At 48.9% G+C, this 18,144-nt stretch overlaps 1 protein-coding gene across 1 annotated transcript in view; it reads left to right on the top strand.

Moving 5' to 3' along the window:
- The window catches only part of LOC121269325 (SWI/SNF-related matrix-associated actin-dependent regulator of chromatin subfamily B member 1-like), a 274,005-nt gene that overhangs the window by 126,893 nt on the left and 128,968 nt on the right, over positions 1–18,144 (top strand). Inside the window, exon 3 of the mRNA XM_041173878.1 lies at positions 14,349–14,478. Within this exon, the coding sequence (XP_041029812.1) occupies positions 14,349–14,478 (130 nt within the window). The remainder of the gene's footprint in view (positions 1–14,348; positions 14,479–18,144) is intronic.

Raw genomic sequence — 18,144 nt, 5'->3', positions numbered from 1 at the left:
CGCAGACACACATGCTTACACACACACACACACATACACACAGACACACATGCTCACACACACACATTCACAGACTTACATGCTCACTCACACGCATACATACACACAGCCACACATGCTCACACACACGCACACATACACGCAGACACACATGCTCACAAATACATGCACACATACACGCAGACACACATGCTCACACACACGCACACATACACGCAGACACACATGCTTACACACACACACATACACACAGACACACATGCTCACACACACACATTCACAGACACACATGCTCACACACACGCACACATACACACAGACACAAATGCTCACACACACGCACATACACACAGACACACATGCTCACACACACATGCACCCATACACGCAGACACACATGCTCACGCACACATTCACACAGATACACATGCTCACACACACATGCACACATACACGCAGACACACATGCTCACACACACACACATACATGCAGACACACATGCTCACACACACACATACACGCAGACACACATGCTCACACACACATGCACACATACACGCAGACACACATGCTCACGCACACATACACACATACACGCAGACACACATGCTCACACACACACACATACATGCAGACACACATGCTCACACACACACACATACACGCAGACACACATGCTCACACACACATGCACACATACACGCAGACACACATGCTCACACACACATGCACACATACACGCAGACACACATGCTCACGCACACATACACACACATGCTCACACACACGCACACATTCACAAAGGCACACACTCACACATAATTGCACACATACACGCAGACACACATGCTCACACACACGCACACATACACGCAGACACACACACACGCACACATACACACAGACACACTTGCTCACACACACGCATACATACACGCAGACACACATGCTCAAACACACTCACACATACATGCACACACACTCACACACACACATACATACACACAGACACTCATGCTCACATACGCGCACACACACGCAGACACATGCACATGTACACGCAGATACACATGCAGACACACATGCTCACACACGCACACACACATGCTGACACATGCACACGTACACGCAGACACACATGCAGACACACATGCTCACACATGCACACATACACGCAGACACACATGCTCACACACTCACGCACACGCACACGCAGACACACATGCACACACACACACACATACATACACACAGACACACATGCTCACACACACACGCATACATAAATACAGACGCACATGCTCACACACACGCACACATACACACAGACACACACACACACGCATACATACACACAGACACACATGCTCACACACACACACGCATACATATACGCAGACACACATGCTCACACACACACACACATACACGCAGACACAAATGCTCACACATACGCACACATACACACAGACACACATGCTCACACACACACAGACATACATGCAGACACACATGCTCACACACACACATACACGCAGACACACATGCTCACACACACATGCACACATACACGCAGACACACATGCTCACGCACACATACACACACACACACATGCTCACACACACGCACACATTCACAAAGGCACACACTCACACATAATTGCACACATACACGCAGACACAAATGCTCACACACACGCACACCTACACGCAGACACACACACATGCACACATACACACAGACACACATGCTCACACACACACATTCACACAGACACACATGCTCACACACACGCACACATACACACAGACACACATGCTCACACACACATACACGCAGACACACATGCTTACACACACGCACACATACACACAGACACACATGCTCACACACATACACACAGACACACATGCTCACACACACGCATACACGCAGACACACATGCTCACACACACGCACACATACACGCAGACACACATGCTTACACACACACACACACATACACACAGACACACATGCTCACACACACACATTCACAGACTTACATGCTCACACACACGCATACATACACACAGCCACACATGCTCACACACACGCACACATACACGCAGACACACATGCTCACAAATACATGCACACATACACACAGACACACATGCTCACACACACGCACACATACACGCAGACACACATGCTTACACACACACACATACACACAGACACACATGCTCACACACACACATTCACAGACACACATGCTCACACACACGCACACATACACACAGACACAAATGCTCACACACACACACATACACACAGACACACATGCTCACACACACATGCACCCATACACGCAGACACACATGCTCACGCACACATTCACACAGATACACATGCTCACACACACATGCACACATACACGCAGACACACATGCTCACACACACACACATACATGCAGACACACATGCTCACACACACACACATACACGCAGACACACATGCTCACACACACATGCACACATACACGCAGACACACATGCTCACGCACACATGCACACATACACGCAGACACACATGCTCACGCACACATACACACACATGCTCACACACACGCACACATTCACAAAGGCACACACTCACACATAATTGCACACATACACACAGACACATATGCTCACACACACGCACACCTACACGCAGACACACACACGCACACATACACACAGACACACTTGCTCACACACACGCATACATACACGCAGACACACATGCTCAAACACACTCACACATACATGCACACACACTCACACACACACATACATACACACAGACACTCATGCTCACATACGCGCACACACACGCATACATGCACACAGACACACATGCTCACACACACGCACACATACACACAGACACACACACACACACGCATACATACATGCAGACACACATGCTCACACACACACGCATACATACACACAGACACACATGCTCACACACATGCACACATACACACAGACACACACACACACACGCATACATACACACAGACACACATGCTCACACACGCACACATACACGCAGACACACACACACGCACACATACACACAGACACACTTGCTCACACACACGCATACATACACGCAGGCACACATGCTCACACACACACGCATAAATACACACAGACACACATGCTCACACACACACGCATACATACACACAGACACACATGCTCACACACACGCACACATACACACAGACACACACATACACACACGCATACATACACACAGACACACATGCTCACACACACACACATACATACACACAGACACACATGCTCACACACACGCACACATACACACAGACACACACACACACACGCATACATACACACAGACACACATGCTCACACACGCACACATACACGCAGACACACACACACGCACACATACACACAGACACACTTGCTCACACACACGCACCCATACACGCAGACACACATGCTCACGCACACATTCACACAGACACACATGCTCACACACACATGCACACATACACGCAGACACACATGCTCACACACACACACATACATTCAGACACACATGCTCACACACACACACATACACGCAGACACACATGCTCACGCACACATACACACACATGCTCACACACACGCACACATTCACAAAGGCACACACTCACACATAATTGCACACATACACGCAGACACACATGCTCACACACACGCACACATACACGCAGACACACACACACGCACACTTACACACAGACACACTTGCTCACACACACGCATACATACACGCAGACACACATGCTCAAACACACACACATACACGCACACACACTCACACACACACATACATACACACAGACACTCATGCTCACATACGCGCACACACACGCAGACACACGCACATGTACACGCAGACACACATGCAGACACACATGCTCACACACACACACACACATACATGCTCACACACACACACACATAGACACAGACACACACACACGCAGACACACATGCTCACACACACGCACACATACACGGAGATACACATGCTCACACACACACACACATACACACAGACACACATGCTCACACACACACGCATACATACATGCAGACACACATGCTCAAACACACTCACACATACACGCACACACAGTCACACACACACAGACACTCATGCTCACATACGCGCACACACACGCAGACACACGCACATGTACACGAAGACACACATGCACACACACATGCTCACACACGCACACACACACGCTGACACATGCACACGTACACGCAGACACACATGCAGACACACATGCTCACACATGCACACATACACGCAGACACACACGCTCACACACTCACACACACACTCACGCACACATACACGCAGACACACATGCACACATACACGCAGACACACATGCTCACACACATGCACACATACACGCAGACACACATGCTCACACACACGCACACATACACGCAGAGACACACACACACGCACACATACACACAGACACACTTGCTCACACACACGCATACATACACGCAGACACACATGCTCAAACACACTCACACATACACGCACACACACTCACACACACACATACATACACACAGACACTTATGCTCACATACGCGCACACACACGCAGACACACGCACATGTACACGCAGACACACATGCAGACACACATGCTCACACACGCACACACACACGCTGACACATGCACACGTACACGCAGACACACATGCAGACACACATGCTCACACATGCACACATACACGCAGACACACACGCTCACACACTCACGCACACACTCACGCACACATACACGCAGACACACATGCACACATACACGCAGACACAAATGCTCACACACATGCACACATACATGCAGACACACATGCCCACACACACATGCATACATACACACAGACACAAGCTTACACACAATCGCATACATACACACAGACACACATGCTCACACACACACGCACACATACACGCAGACACACATGCTCACACACACATGCACACATACATGCAGAAACACATGCTCACACACATACACACAGACACACATGCTCACACATACACGCACACATACATGCAGACACACACGCTCACACACGCACACATACACGCAGACACACATGCTCACACACACATGCACACAGACACACATGCTCACACACACGCACACATACATGCAGACACACACTCTCACACACACGCACACACACGCACACATAGACGCAGACACACATGCTCACACATGCACACATACACACAGACACACACGCTCACACACACATGCACACACACCGCACACATACACGCAGACACACATACACACACACACACATACACACACACATACATGCAGACACACATGCTCACACACACATGCATACATACACACAGACACACACGTTCACACACAATCGCATACATACACACAGACACACATGCTCACACACACACGCACACTCACACGCAGACACACATGCTCACACACACATGCACACATACACACAGACACACATGCTCACACACACACATACACACAGACACACATGCTCACACACACACGCACACATACACACCGACACACATGCTCACACACACATGCATACATACACACAGACACACATGCTCACACACACTCACACATACACGCAGACACACATACACACATGCTCACACACACATGCGCACAAACACAGAGACACACATGCTCACACACACACGCACACATTCACACAGACACACATGCTCACACACACACGCACACATACACGCAGACACACACACACACTCACACATTCACACAGACACACATGCTCACCCACACACGCACACATACACGCAGACACACACACACACACGCACGCACACACGTAGACACACATGCTCACACACACGCACACATTCACACAGACACACATGCTCACACACATGCACACATACACGCAGACACACATGCTCACATACACACGCACACATTCACACAGACACACATGCTCACACACACACGCTCACTTACACACAGACACACATGCTCACACAGATGCACACATACACGCAGACACACACACTCACACACACACGCTCACATACACACAGACACACATGCTCACACACACACATACACGCAGACACACATTCTCACACACACGCACACATACACGCAGACACAAATGCTCACATACACACACACATACATGCAAACACACATGCTCACACACACGCACACATACACGCAGACACACCCATTCACAGACGCACACTCACATACATGCAGACACACATGCTCACACACACACGCATACATACACACAGACACACATGCTCACACACACACGCATACATACACACAGACACAGATGCTCACACACACGCACACATACACACAGACACACACACACACACACGCACACATACACACAGACACACATGCTCACACACACGCACACATACACACAGACACACACACACATATACACACAGACACACATGCTCACACACACGCACACATACACGGAGATACACATGCTCACACACACACATACACACAGACACACATGCTCACACACACATACACACAGACACACATGCTCACACACACACGCATACATAAACACAGACACACACAAATGCACACATACACGCAGACACACACTCACACACACGCACACATATATGCAGACACACACGCTCACACACTCACACATACACGCAGACACACATGCTCACACACACCCACACACACACAGAAACACATGCTCACACACAGATACACACATACACGCAGACACACACGCTCACACACACACAAATACATACACACAGACACACATGCTCACACACACACACACACGCACACACACGCACACATACACGCACACATATACGCAGACACACATGCTCACACATGCACACATACACGCAGACACACGCTCACACACACACGCACACATACACGCAGACACACACACACACGCACACACATGCACACATACACACACACATACATGCAGACACACATGCTCACACACACATGCATACATACACACAGACACACAAGCTCACACACAATCGCATACATACACGCAGACACACATGCTCACACACACACGCACATATACACACAGACACACATGCTCACACACACATGCACACATACATGCAGACACACATGCTCACACACACATACACACAGACACACATGCTCACACATACACGCACACATACATGCAGACACACAAACACACACACACGCACACATACACGCAGACACACATGCTCACACACACATGCACACATACATGCAGACACACATGCTCACACACACATACACACAGACACACATGCTCACACACACATGCACACATACATGCAGACACACATGCTCACATACACATACACACAGACACACATGCTCACACACACACGCACACATACATCCAGACACACGCACTCACACACACACGCACATACACGCAGACACACGCACACATACATGCAGACATATACGCAGACACACATGCTCACACATGCACACATACACACAGACACACACGCTCACACACACACGCACACATACACGCAGACACATGCTCACACACACACGCACACATACACGCAGACACACACACGCACACACACACACACACACATACACACACACATACATGCAGACACACATGCTCACACACACATGCATACATACACACAGACACACACGCTCACACACAATCGCATACATACACACAGACACACATGCTCACACACACACGCACACATACACGCAGACACACATGCTCACACACACACGCACACATACACACAGACACACATGCTCACACACACATGTACACATACATGCAGACACACATGCTCACACACACATGCACACATACACGCAGACACATGCTCACACACACACACACACATACACGCAGACACACATACATGCACACACACGCACACATACACACACACATACATGCAGACACACATGCTCACACACACATGCACACATACACGCAGACACATGCTCACACACAATCGCATACATACACACAGACACACATGCTCACACACACACGCACACATACACGCAGACACACATGCTCACACACACATGCACACATACATGCAGAAACACATGCTCACACACATACACACAGACACACATGCTCACACATACACGCACACATACATGCAGACACACACGCTCACACACGCACACATACACGCAGACACACATGCTCACACACACATGCACACATACATGCAGACACACATGTTCACACACACATACATACAGACACACATGCTCACACACACGCACACATACATGCAGACACACACTCTCACACACACGCACACACACGCACACATATACGCAGACACACATGCTCACACATGCACACATACAGACACACACGCTCACACACACGCACACACACACGCACACATACACGCAGACACACACACACACACACATACACACACACATACATGCAGACACACATGCTCACACACACATGCATACATACACACAGACACACACGTTCACACACAATCGCATACATACACACAGACACACATGCTCACACACACATGCACACTTACACGCAGACACACATGCTCACACACACATGCACACATACATGCAGACACACATGCTCACACACACATACACACAGACACACATGCTCACACACACACGCACACATACACACCGACACACATGCTCACACACACATGTACACATACATGCAGACACACATGCTCACACACGCATGCACACATACACACAGACACACACACACGCCCACACACACGCACACATATACGCACACATACATGCAGACACACATGCTCACACACACATGTATACATACACACAGACACACATGCTCACACACACGCACACATACACACAGACACACACGCTCACACACACACGCACACATACACGCAGACACATGCTCACACACACACGCACACATACACGCAGACACACACGCACACACACACACACATACACACACATACATGCAGACACACATGCTCACACACACATGCATACATACACACAGACACACACGCTCACACACAATCGCATACATACACACAGACACACATGCTCACACACACACGCACACATACACGCAGACACACATGCTCACACACACACGCACACATACACGCAGACACACACGCACACACACACACACATACACACACATACATGCAGACACACATGCTCACACACACATGCATACATACACACAGACACACACGCTCACACACAATCGCATACATACACACAGACACACATGCTCACACACACACGCACACATACACGCAGACACACATGCTCACACACACACGCACACATACACACAGACACACATGCTCACACACACATGTACACATACATGCAGACACACATGCTCACACACACATGCACACATACACGCAGACACATGCTCACACACACACACACACTTACACGCAGACACACATACATGCACACACACGCACACATACACACACACATACATGCAGACACACATGCTCACACACACATGCACACATACACGCAGACACATGCTCACACACAATCGCATACATACACACAGACACACATGCTCACACACACACGCACACATACACGCAGACACACATGCTCACACACACATGCACACATACATGCAGAAACACATGCTCACACACATACACACAGACACACATGCTCACACATACACGCACACATACATGCAGACACACACGCTCACACACGCACACATACACGCAGACACACATGGTCACACACACATGCACACATACATGCAGACACACATGCTCACACACACATACATACAGACACACATGCTCACACACACGCACACATACATGCAGACACACACTCACACACACGCACACACACGCACACATATACGCAGACACACATGCTCACACATGCACACATCCACACAGACACACACGCTCACACACACGCACACACACACGCACCCATACACGCAGACACACACACACACACATACACACACACATACATGCAGACACACATGCTCACACACACATGCATACATACACACAGACACACACGTTCACACACAATCGCATACATACACACAGACACACATGCTCACACACACACGCACACTTACACGCAGACACACATGCTCACACACACATGCACACATACATGCAGACACACATGCTCACACACACATACACACAGACACACATGCTCACACACACACGCACACATACACACAGACACACATGCTCACACACACATGTACACATACATGCAGACACACATGCTCACGCACGCATGCACACATACACACAGACACACACACACGCCCACACACACGCACACATACACGCACACATACATGCAGACACACATGCTCACACACACATGCATACATACACACAGACACACATGCTCACACACACGCACACATACACGCAGACACACACACACACACGCACGCATACATGCAGACACACATGCTCACACACACACACACATGCACACATACACACAGACACACATGCTCACACACACATGCACACATACACGCAGACACACACACACACGCACGCATACATGCAGACACACATGCTCACACACACACACATGCACACATACACACAGACACACATGCTCACACACACATGCACACATACACGCAGACACACATGCTCACACACACACACACACACACATGCTCACACACACGTACACACACACAGAAACACATGCTCACACACACACACACACACACACACACACATGCTCACACACACGTACACACACACCCAGAAACACATGCTCACACACACACCTACACACACACACACACTCTTTAGACACACACACAGACATGGTCATACACACGGATAAACACAATATCTCTCTCACACACTCACACACGCTCACACATTCAGACATATTCTCAACCCAGAAACTATAGGTGACTGGTAGTTACTAAACTAGTAGCCCAGAGGCCTGAATAATGCTCTGCAGATCAGATTCCACTCATGGCAGCTGCACAATGGAATTTAAATTCTGCTAATAAATAGATCTGGAATTTAAAAAAAAAACTACTCATGGTGATCGCCAGATTGTCAAGAAAGAAAAGCCAACTCATGGTCTTTAGGGAAGGAAATCTGCTGTCCTTACCCCATCTGACCTACACGTGACTCCAGACCCACAACCACCTGGCTGACTCTGAACTGCCCTCTGAAATTTCTGAAAAAGCCCCTCAGTTGTGTTAAAAAAACAGGAAGGGACAGGGTGCTGTGTAGGTCAGGCCGGGTAAGGAGGGTAGATTTCTTCCCCTTAGGGACATTAGTGACCCAGATGGGTTTTTACAACAATCGCCAATGGTTCATTCCATGGTCATCGTCAGAATTTTAATTCAAGGTTTTTATTGGATTCAGATTTCACCTCTGCCATGGTGGGATTTGAACCAAGGTCCCCAGAGCATTACCCTGGCTCTCTGGATTGGAGTTTTACTCTGAACACAGTCCAGGGACTGGACCTTCATGCTACTCTCTCCCTTGACAGGCTCATTAGCGGGGGATGGTAACCCAGTGCAGTGAGACAGGGAGACCAGCAGATGGTGATAGAGAGCTGGGTAACCCAGTGCAGTGAGACAGGGAGACCAGCAGATGGTGATAGAGAGCTGGGTAACCCACTGCAGTGAGACAGGGAGACCAGCAGATGGTGATAGAGAGCTGGGTAACCCAGTGCAGTGAGACATGGAGACCAGCAGGTGGTGATAGAGAACAAAAACAGAATTACCTGGAAAAACTCAGCAGGTCCGGCAGCATCGGCGGACAAGAAAAGAGTTGACGTTTCAAGTCCTCTTGACCCTTCGACAGAACTTGAGTTCGAGTCCAAGAAAGAGTTGAAATATAAGCTGGTTTAAGGTGTGTGTGTGGGGGGCGGAGAGATAGAGAGACAGAGAGGTGGAGGGGGGGTGGTGTGGTTGTAAGGACAAACAAGCAGTGATAGAAGCAGATCATCAAAAGATGTCAGCGACAATAGTACAATAGAACACATAGGTATTAAAGTTAAAGTTGGTGATATTATCTAAACAAATGTGCTAATTAAGAATGGATGGTAGGGCACTCAAGGTATAGCTCTAGTGGGTTTTTTTTATATATATATAATGGAAATAGGTGGGAAAAGGAAAATCTTTATAATTTATTGGAAAAAAAAAGGGAAGGGGGAAACAGAAAGGGGGTGGGGATGGGGGAGGGAGCTTACGACCTAAAGTTGTTGAATTCAATATTCAGTCCGGAAGGCTGTAAAGTGCCTAGTCGGAAGATGAGGTGTTGTTCCTCCAGTTTGCGTTGGGCTTCACTGGAACAATGCAGCAAGCCAAGGACAGACATGTGGGCAATAGAGCAGGGTGGAGTGTTGAAATGGCAAGCGACAGGGAGGTTTGGGTCATTCTTACGGACAGACCGCAGGTGTTCTGCAAAGCGGTCGCCCAGTTTACGTTTGGTCTCTCCAATGTAGAGGAGACCACATTGGGAGCAACGGATGCAGTAGACTAAGTTGGGGGAAATGCAAGTGAAATGCTGCTTCACTTGAAAGGAGTGTTTGGGTCCTTGGACGGTGAGGAGAGAGGAAGTGAAGGGGCAGGTATTGCATTTTTTGCGTGGGCATGGGGTGGTGCCATAGGAGGGGGTTGAGGAGTAGGGGGTGATGGAGGAGTGGACCAGGGTGTCCCGGAGGGAGCGATCCCTACGGAATGCCGATAAGGGGGGTGAAGGGAAGATGTGTTTGGTGGTGGCATCATGCTGGAGTTGGCGGAAATAGCGGAGGATCACTGCTATCACTGCTTGTTTGTCCCTACAACCACACACCCCCACCCCCCCCTCCACCTCTTTGTCTCTCTATCTCTCCGCCCCCCACACACACACCTTAAACCAGCTTCTATTTCAACTCTTTCTTGGACTCGAACGCAAGTTCTGTCGAAGGGTCATGAGGACTCGAAATGTCAACTCTTTTCTTCTCCGCCGATGCTGCCAGACCTGCTGAGTTTTTCCAGGTAATTCTGTTTTTGTTTTGGATTTCCAGCATCCGCAGTTTTTTTGTTTTTATCTAAGGTGGTGATAGAGGGCTGGGTAACCCATTGCAGTGAGACAGAGAGACCAGCAGGTGGGGATAGAGAGTTGGGTAACTGGCTGTCCAGGAGCTGACACTGACGCACACACAGACAGACTGTACAGGGACTGACACTGAGATACACACATGGACTGTACAGGAACTGACACTGACACACACATAGACAGACTGTACAGGAGCTGACACTGAGACACACACACAGACTGTACAGGAGCTGACACTGACACACACACACACAGACTGTACAGGAGCTGACACTGAGACACACACACAGACTGTACAGGAGCTGACACTGACACACACACACACAGACTGTACAGGAGCTGACACTGACACACACACACAGACTGTACAGGAGCTGACACTGACACACACACACACAGACTGTACAGGAGCTGACACTGAGACACACACAGACTGTACAGGAGCTGACAATGAGACACACACACAGACTGTACAGGAGCTGACACTGAGACACACACACAGACAGACTGTACAGGAGCTGACACTGAGACACACATACAGACTGTACAGGAGCTGACACTGACACACACACACAGACTGTACAGGAGCTGACACTGATGAACACACAGACAGACTGTACAGGAGCTGACACTGACACACACACACAGACTGTACAGGAGCTGACACTGACACACACACACACAGACTGTACAGGAGCTGACACTGACGCACACACAGACAGACTGTACAGGAGCTGACACTGAGACACACACACAGACTGTACAGGAGCTGACACTGACACACACACACAGACCGTACAGGAGCTGACAATGAGACACACACACAGACTGTACAGGAGCTGACACTGAGCCACACACACACAGACCGTACAGGAGCTGACACTGAGACACACACACACACACACACACACAGGCCGTATAGGAGCTGACATTGAGACATACACACGGACAGTACCGGAGCTGATACTGAGACACACGGACTGTACATGAGCTGCCACTGTGACATACAGAGTCTCACCCGCAATTTGCACTGTGCGTGTAATTCAGTTTCAACGCTTCCATTTGAGAACAGAGCGAGTAATTAACCACATGTGTATGTGTGTGTGTGTTTGTACATCTCTTAAGATCATGGCTACACGACACTGGCCACTAATGTCACCTTGTTACGTGCATCGGAAGTGGAGGAGATTCTGGAAGGAAATGATGAGAAATACAAGGCGATCTCAATCAGCACGGAGCCTCCAACCTACCTCCGGTATAGTCAGCTTTGTGGGTTCTTCTCATGTGGTTCGTGTTTCAAATCGGGTTTTTGAGGCTGTCCGCCGACTCCTCACTGTCCTCCCCCTCCCCACCTGAGGGGAGAGATTGAGTGGAATGGGCCTGTATTCCCTCAAGTTTAAAAGAATTAGAGGTTATCCTATTAAAATATATAAAATTGTCAAAGCGTTTGATCCTGACATTCATGTACAAGGACACCCAGATCCCTCGGTACTGCAACATCTCTCTCCATTTAAATAATATTCTGCTTTTCCACTCTTCCTGCCAAAGTGGACAAACTCACATTGTTATGATACTTGGCCAGACCTCGGGACATTGGAGAAGGCCCAGTTAGGGACCAGTGATGGGTTGTTTAAAGTAGATAAGGATTGAGTTTAAAGACACTTGCTTTGGAATAAAGTCCATGGGATTTGAACAAACACAATAAACCTCACTGCACAAAGTTGGAAAAGTAAAACAATCTACTCCATTTATCATTTAGAATTAACATGAGGTATATATGAATTAACAGGCAAACTGTGGTCCAACACATCATGCTACAGAGTAAATGACAGACGCAACCAAGATAGAGTCCATGGATTTCCCAGGAACCTACCCAGATGTTAATCAAACAACCTCACTGGAACTTCATCTTTCTCACAGGGGTTTCTAATGTCCACCTTTGAAGATGTGTCCTAGAGTTCTCTCCAAAAGTCACTACTGCCTCCAAAGGGGTACCTTCCTTTGCCCCAATGACCGCAGTATGGAGTCAGTCGGTTAACTGCAGCTCTTTCTTCAATTTAACTTAACTGGGACCCATTGTTTTTTTTATTCATTCATGGGATATGGGTCTTCGCTGGCTGGGGCAGCATTTATTTCCCATCCCTAATTGCCCCTTGAGAAGGTGGTGGTGAGCTGCCTTATTGAACCGCTGCAGTCCCTGTGGTGCAGGTACACCCACCGTGCTGTTAGGGAGGGAGTTCCAGGATTTTGTCCGTGTGGTGTAGGTACACCCACAGTGATGTTAGGGAGGGAGTTCCAGGATTTTGTCCATGTGGTGTAGGTACACCCACAGTGCTGTTAGGGAGGGAGTTCCAGGATTTTGTCCGTGTGGTGTAGGTACACCCACAGTGATGTTAGGGAGGGAGTTCCAGGATTTTGTCCATGTGGTGTAGGTACACCCACCGCGCTGTTAGGGAGGGACATCCAGGATTTTGTCCGTGTGGTGTAGGTCCACCCACAGTGCTGTTAGGGAGGGAGTTCCAGGATTTTGTCCGTGTGGTGTAGGTATACCCACAGCGCTGTTAGGGAGGGAGTTCCAGGATTTTGTCCCTGTGGTGTAGGTACACCCACAGCGCTGTTAGGGAGGGAGTTCCAGGATTTTGTCCGTTTGGTGTAGGTACACACGCAGTGCTGTTAGGGAGGGAGTTCCAGGAGTTTGTCCCTGTGGTGTAGGTACACACGCAGTGCTGTTAGGGAGGGAGTTCCAGGATTGTGTCCATGTGGTGTAGGTACACCCACAGCGCTGTTAGTGGGGGAGTTCCAGGATTTTGTCCCTGTGGTGTAGGTACACCCACAGTGCTGTTAGGGAGGGAGTTCCAGGATTTTGACCCAGTGACAGTGAAATAAAGGCCGTTATATTTCCAAGTCAGGATGGTGAGTGACTTGGAGGGGAACTTCCAGGTGGTGGTGTTCCCCATGTGTCTGCTGCCCTTGTCTTTTCAGATGGCAGTGGTCATGGGTTTGGAAGGTGCTGTCGAAGGAGCCTTGATGAATTCCTGCAGTGCATCTTGTAGATGGTACACACACTGCTGCTACTGTGCATCAGTGGTAGAGGGAGTGAATGTTTGTGGATGGGGTGTCGATCAAGCGGGGCTGCTTTGTCCTGGATGGTGTCGAGCTTCTTGAGTGTTGTGGGAGCTGCACTCATCCAGGAAAGTGGGGAGTATCCCATCACACTCCTGACTTGTCGATGGTGGACAGGCTTTGGGGAGTCAGGAGGAGAGTTACTCATCGCAGGATTCCCAGCCTCTGACCTGCTCTTGTAGCCACAGTTATGGCCAAGTGTGGCTAGTCCAGTTCAGTTTCTGGTCAATAGTAACCCCCAGGATGTTGATAGTGGGGGATTCAGTGATGGTATTGCCATTGATCATCAAGGGGCGATGGTGAGATTCTCTCTTGTTGGAGATGGTCATTGCCTGACACTTGTGTGGAATGAATGTTACTTGCCACTTGTCAGCCCTGAGCCAGGAAATTGTCCAGGTCTTGCTGCATTTGGACATGGGCTGCTTCAGTATCTGAGGAGTCACAAATGGTGCTGAACATTTTGCAATCATCAGCGAACATCCCCACTTCTGACCTTATGATGGAAGGAAGGTCATTGATGAAGCAGCTGAAGATGGTTGGGTTGAGGACACTAACCTGAGGAACTCACCTCAGGAGTTCAGCTCTTTTGTCCATGTTTGAACCAAGGCTGTAATGAGGTCAGGAGCTGAGTGACCCTGGCAGAACCCTATCTGGGCCTCAGAGAGCAGGTTATTGCTAAGCAAGTGCCGCTTGATAGCACTGTTGATGACCCCTTCCATTACTTTACTGATGATGGAGAGTAGACTGATGGGGGGTAGTTGGCCAGGTTGGATTTGTCCTGCTTTTTGTGCACAGGACATACCTGGGCAATTTTCCACACAACTGGGTAGATGTCAGTGTTGTAGCGGTACTGGAACAGCTTGGCTAGAGGCATGGCACATTCTGGAGCACAAGTCTTCAGTACTATTGCCAGAAGATTGTCAGGACCCATCGCCTTTGCATTATCCAGTGCCTTCAGCTGTTTCTTGATATCATGTGGAGTGAATCGAATTGGCTGAAGACTGGCATCCGTGATGTTGGGGACCTCCGGAGGAGGCCGAGATGGATCATCCACTTGTCACTTCTGGCTGAAGATTGTTGTGAATGCTTCACCTTATCTTTTGCACTGATGTGCTGGGCTCCCCCATCATTGAGAATGGGGATATTTGTGGAGCCTCCTCCTCCAGTGAGTTGTTTAATTGCCCACCACCATTCACAACTGGATGTAGCAGGACTGCAGAGCTTAGATCTGATCCGTTGGTTGTGGGATCGCTTAGCTCTGTCTATCACTTGCTGCTTGGTGCTCAAGTAATCCTGTGTTATAGCTTCACCAGGTTGACACCTCATTTTTAGGTGTGCCTGGTGCTGCTCCTGGCATGTCCTCCTGCACTCTTCACTGAACCAGGGTTGATCCCCTGTCTTGATGGTAATGGTAGAGTGGGGGATAAGCTGGGCCATGAGGTTACAGATTGTGTTTGAGTACAATTCTGATGGCCCACAGAGCCTCATAGATGCCCAGTCTTGAGTTGCTAGATCTGTTCAAAATCTATCCCATTTAGCACGGTGATAGTGCCCATAACACGATGGAGGGTGTCCTCAATGTGAAGGTGGGACTTCGTCTCCACAGTGACTGTGAGGTGGTCACTGCTACCGATACTGTCATGGACAGATGCATCTGCAGCAGGCAGGTTGGTGAGGATGAGGTCAAGTATGTTTTTTCCCTCTTGTTGGTTCCCTCACCACCTGCCGCAGACCCAGTCTAGCAGCTATGTCCTTTAGGACTCGGCCAGTAGTGGTGTTACCGAGTCACTCTTGGTGA

The sequence above is a fragment of the Carcharodon carcharias genome, chromosome 24 (assembly GCF_017639515.1).
Source record: "Carcharodon carcharias isolate sCarCar2 chromosome 24, sCarCar2.pri, whole genome shotgun sequence".
Classification (NCBI taxonomy): Eukaryota; Metazoa; Chordata; class Chondrichthyes; order Lamniformes; family Lamnidae; genus Carcharodon; species Carcharodon carcharias.
The sequence above is the reverse complement of the archived record's forward strand: the minus strand, read 5'-3'. Positions and strand labels throughout refer to the sequence as shown.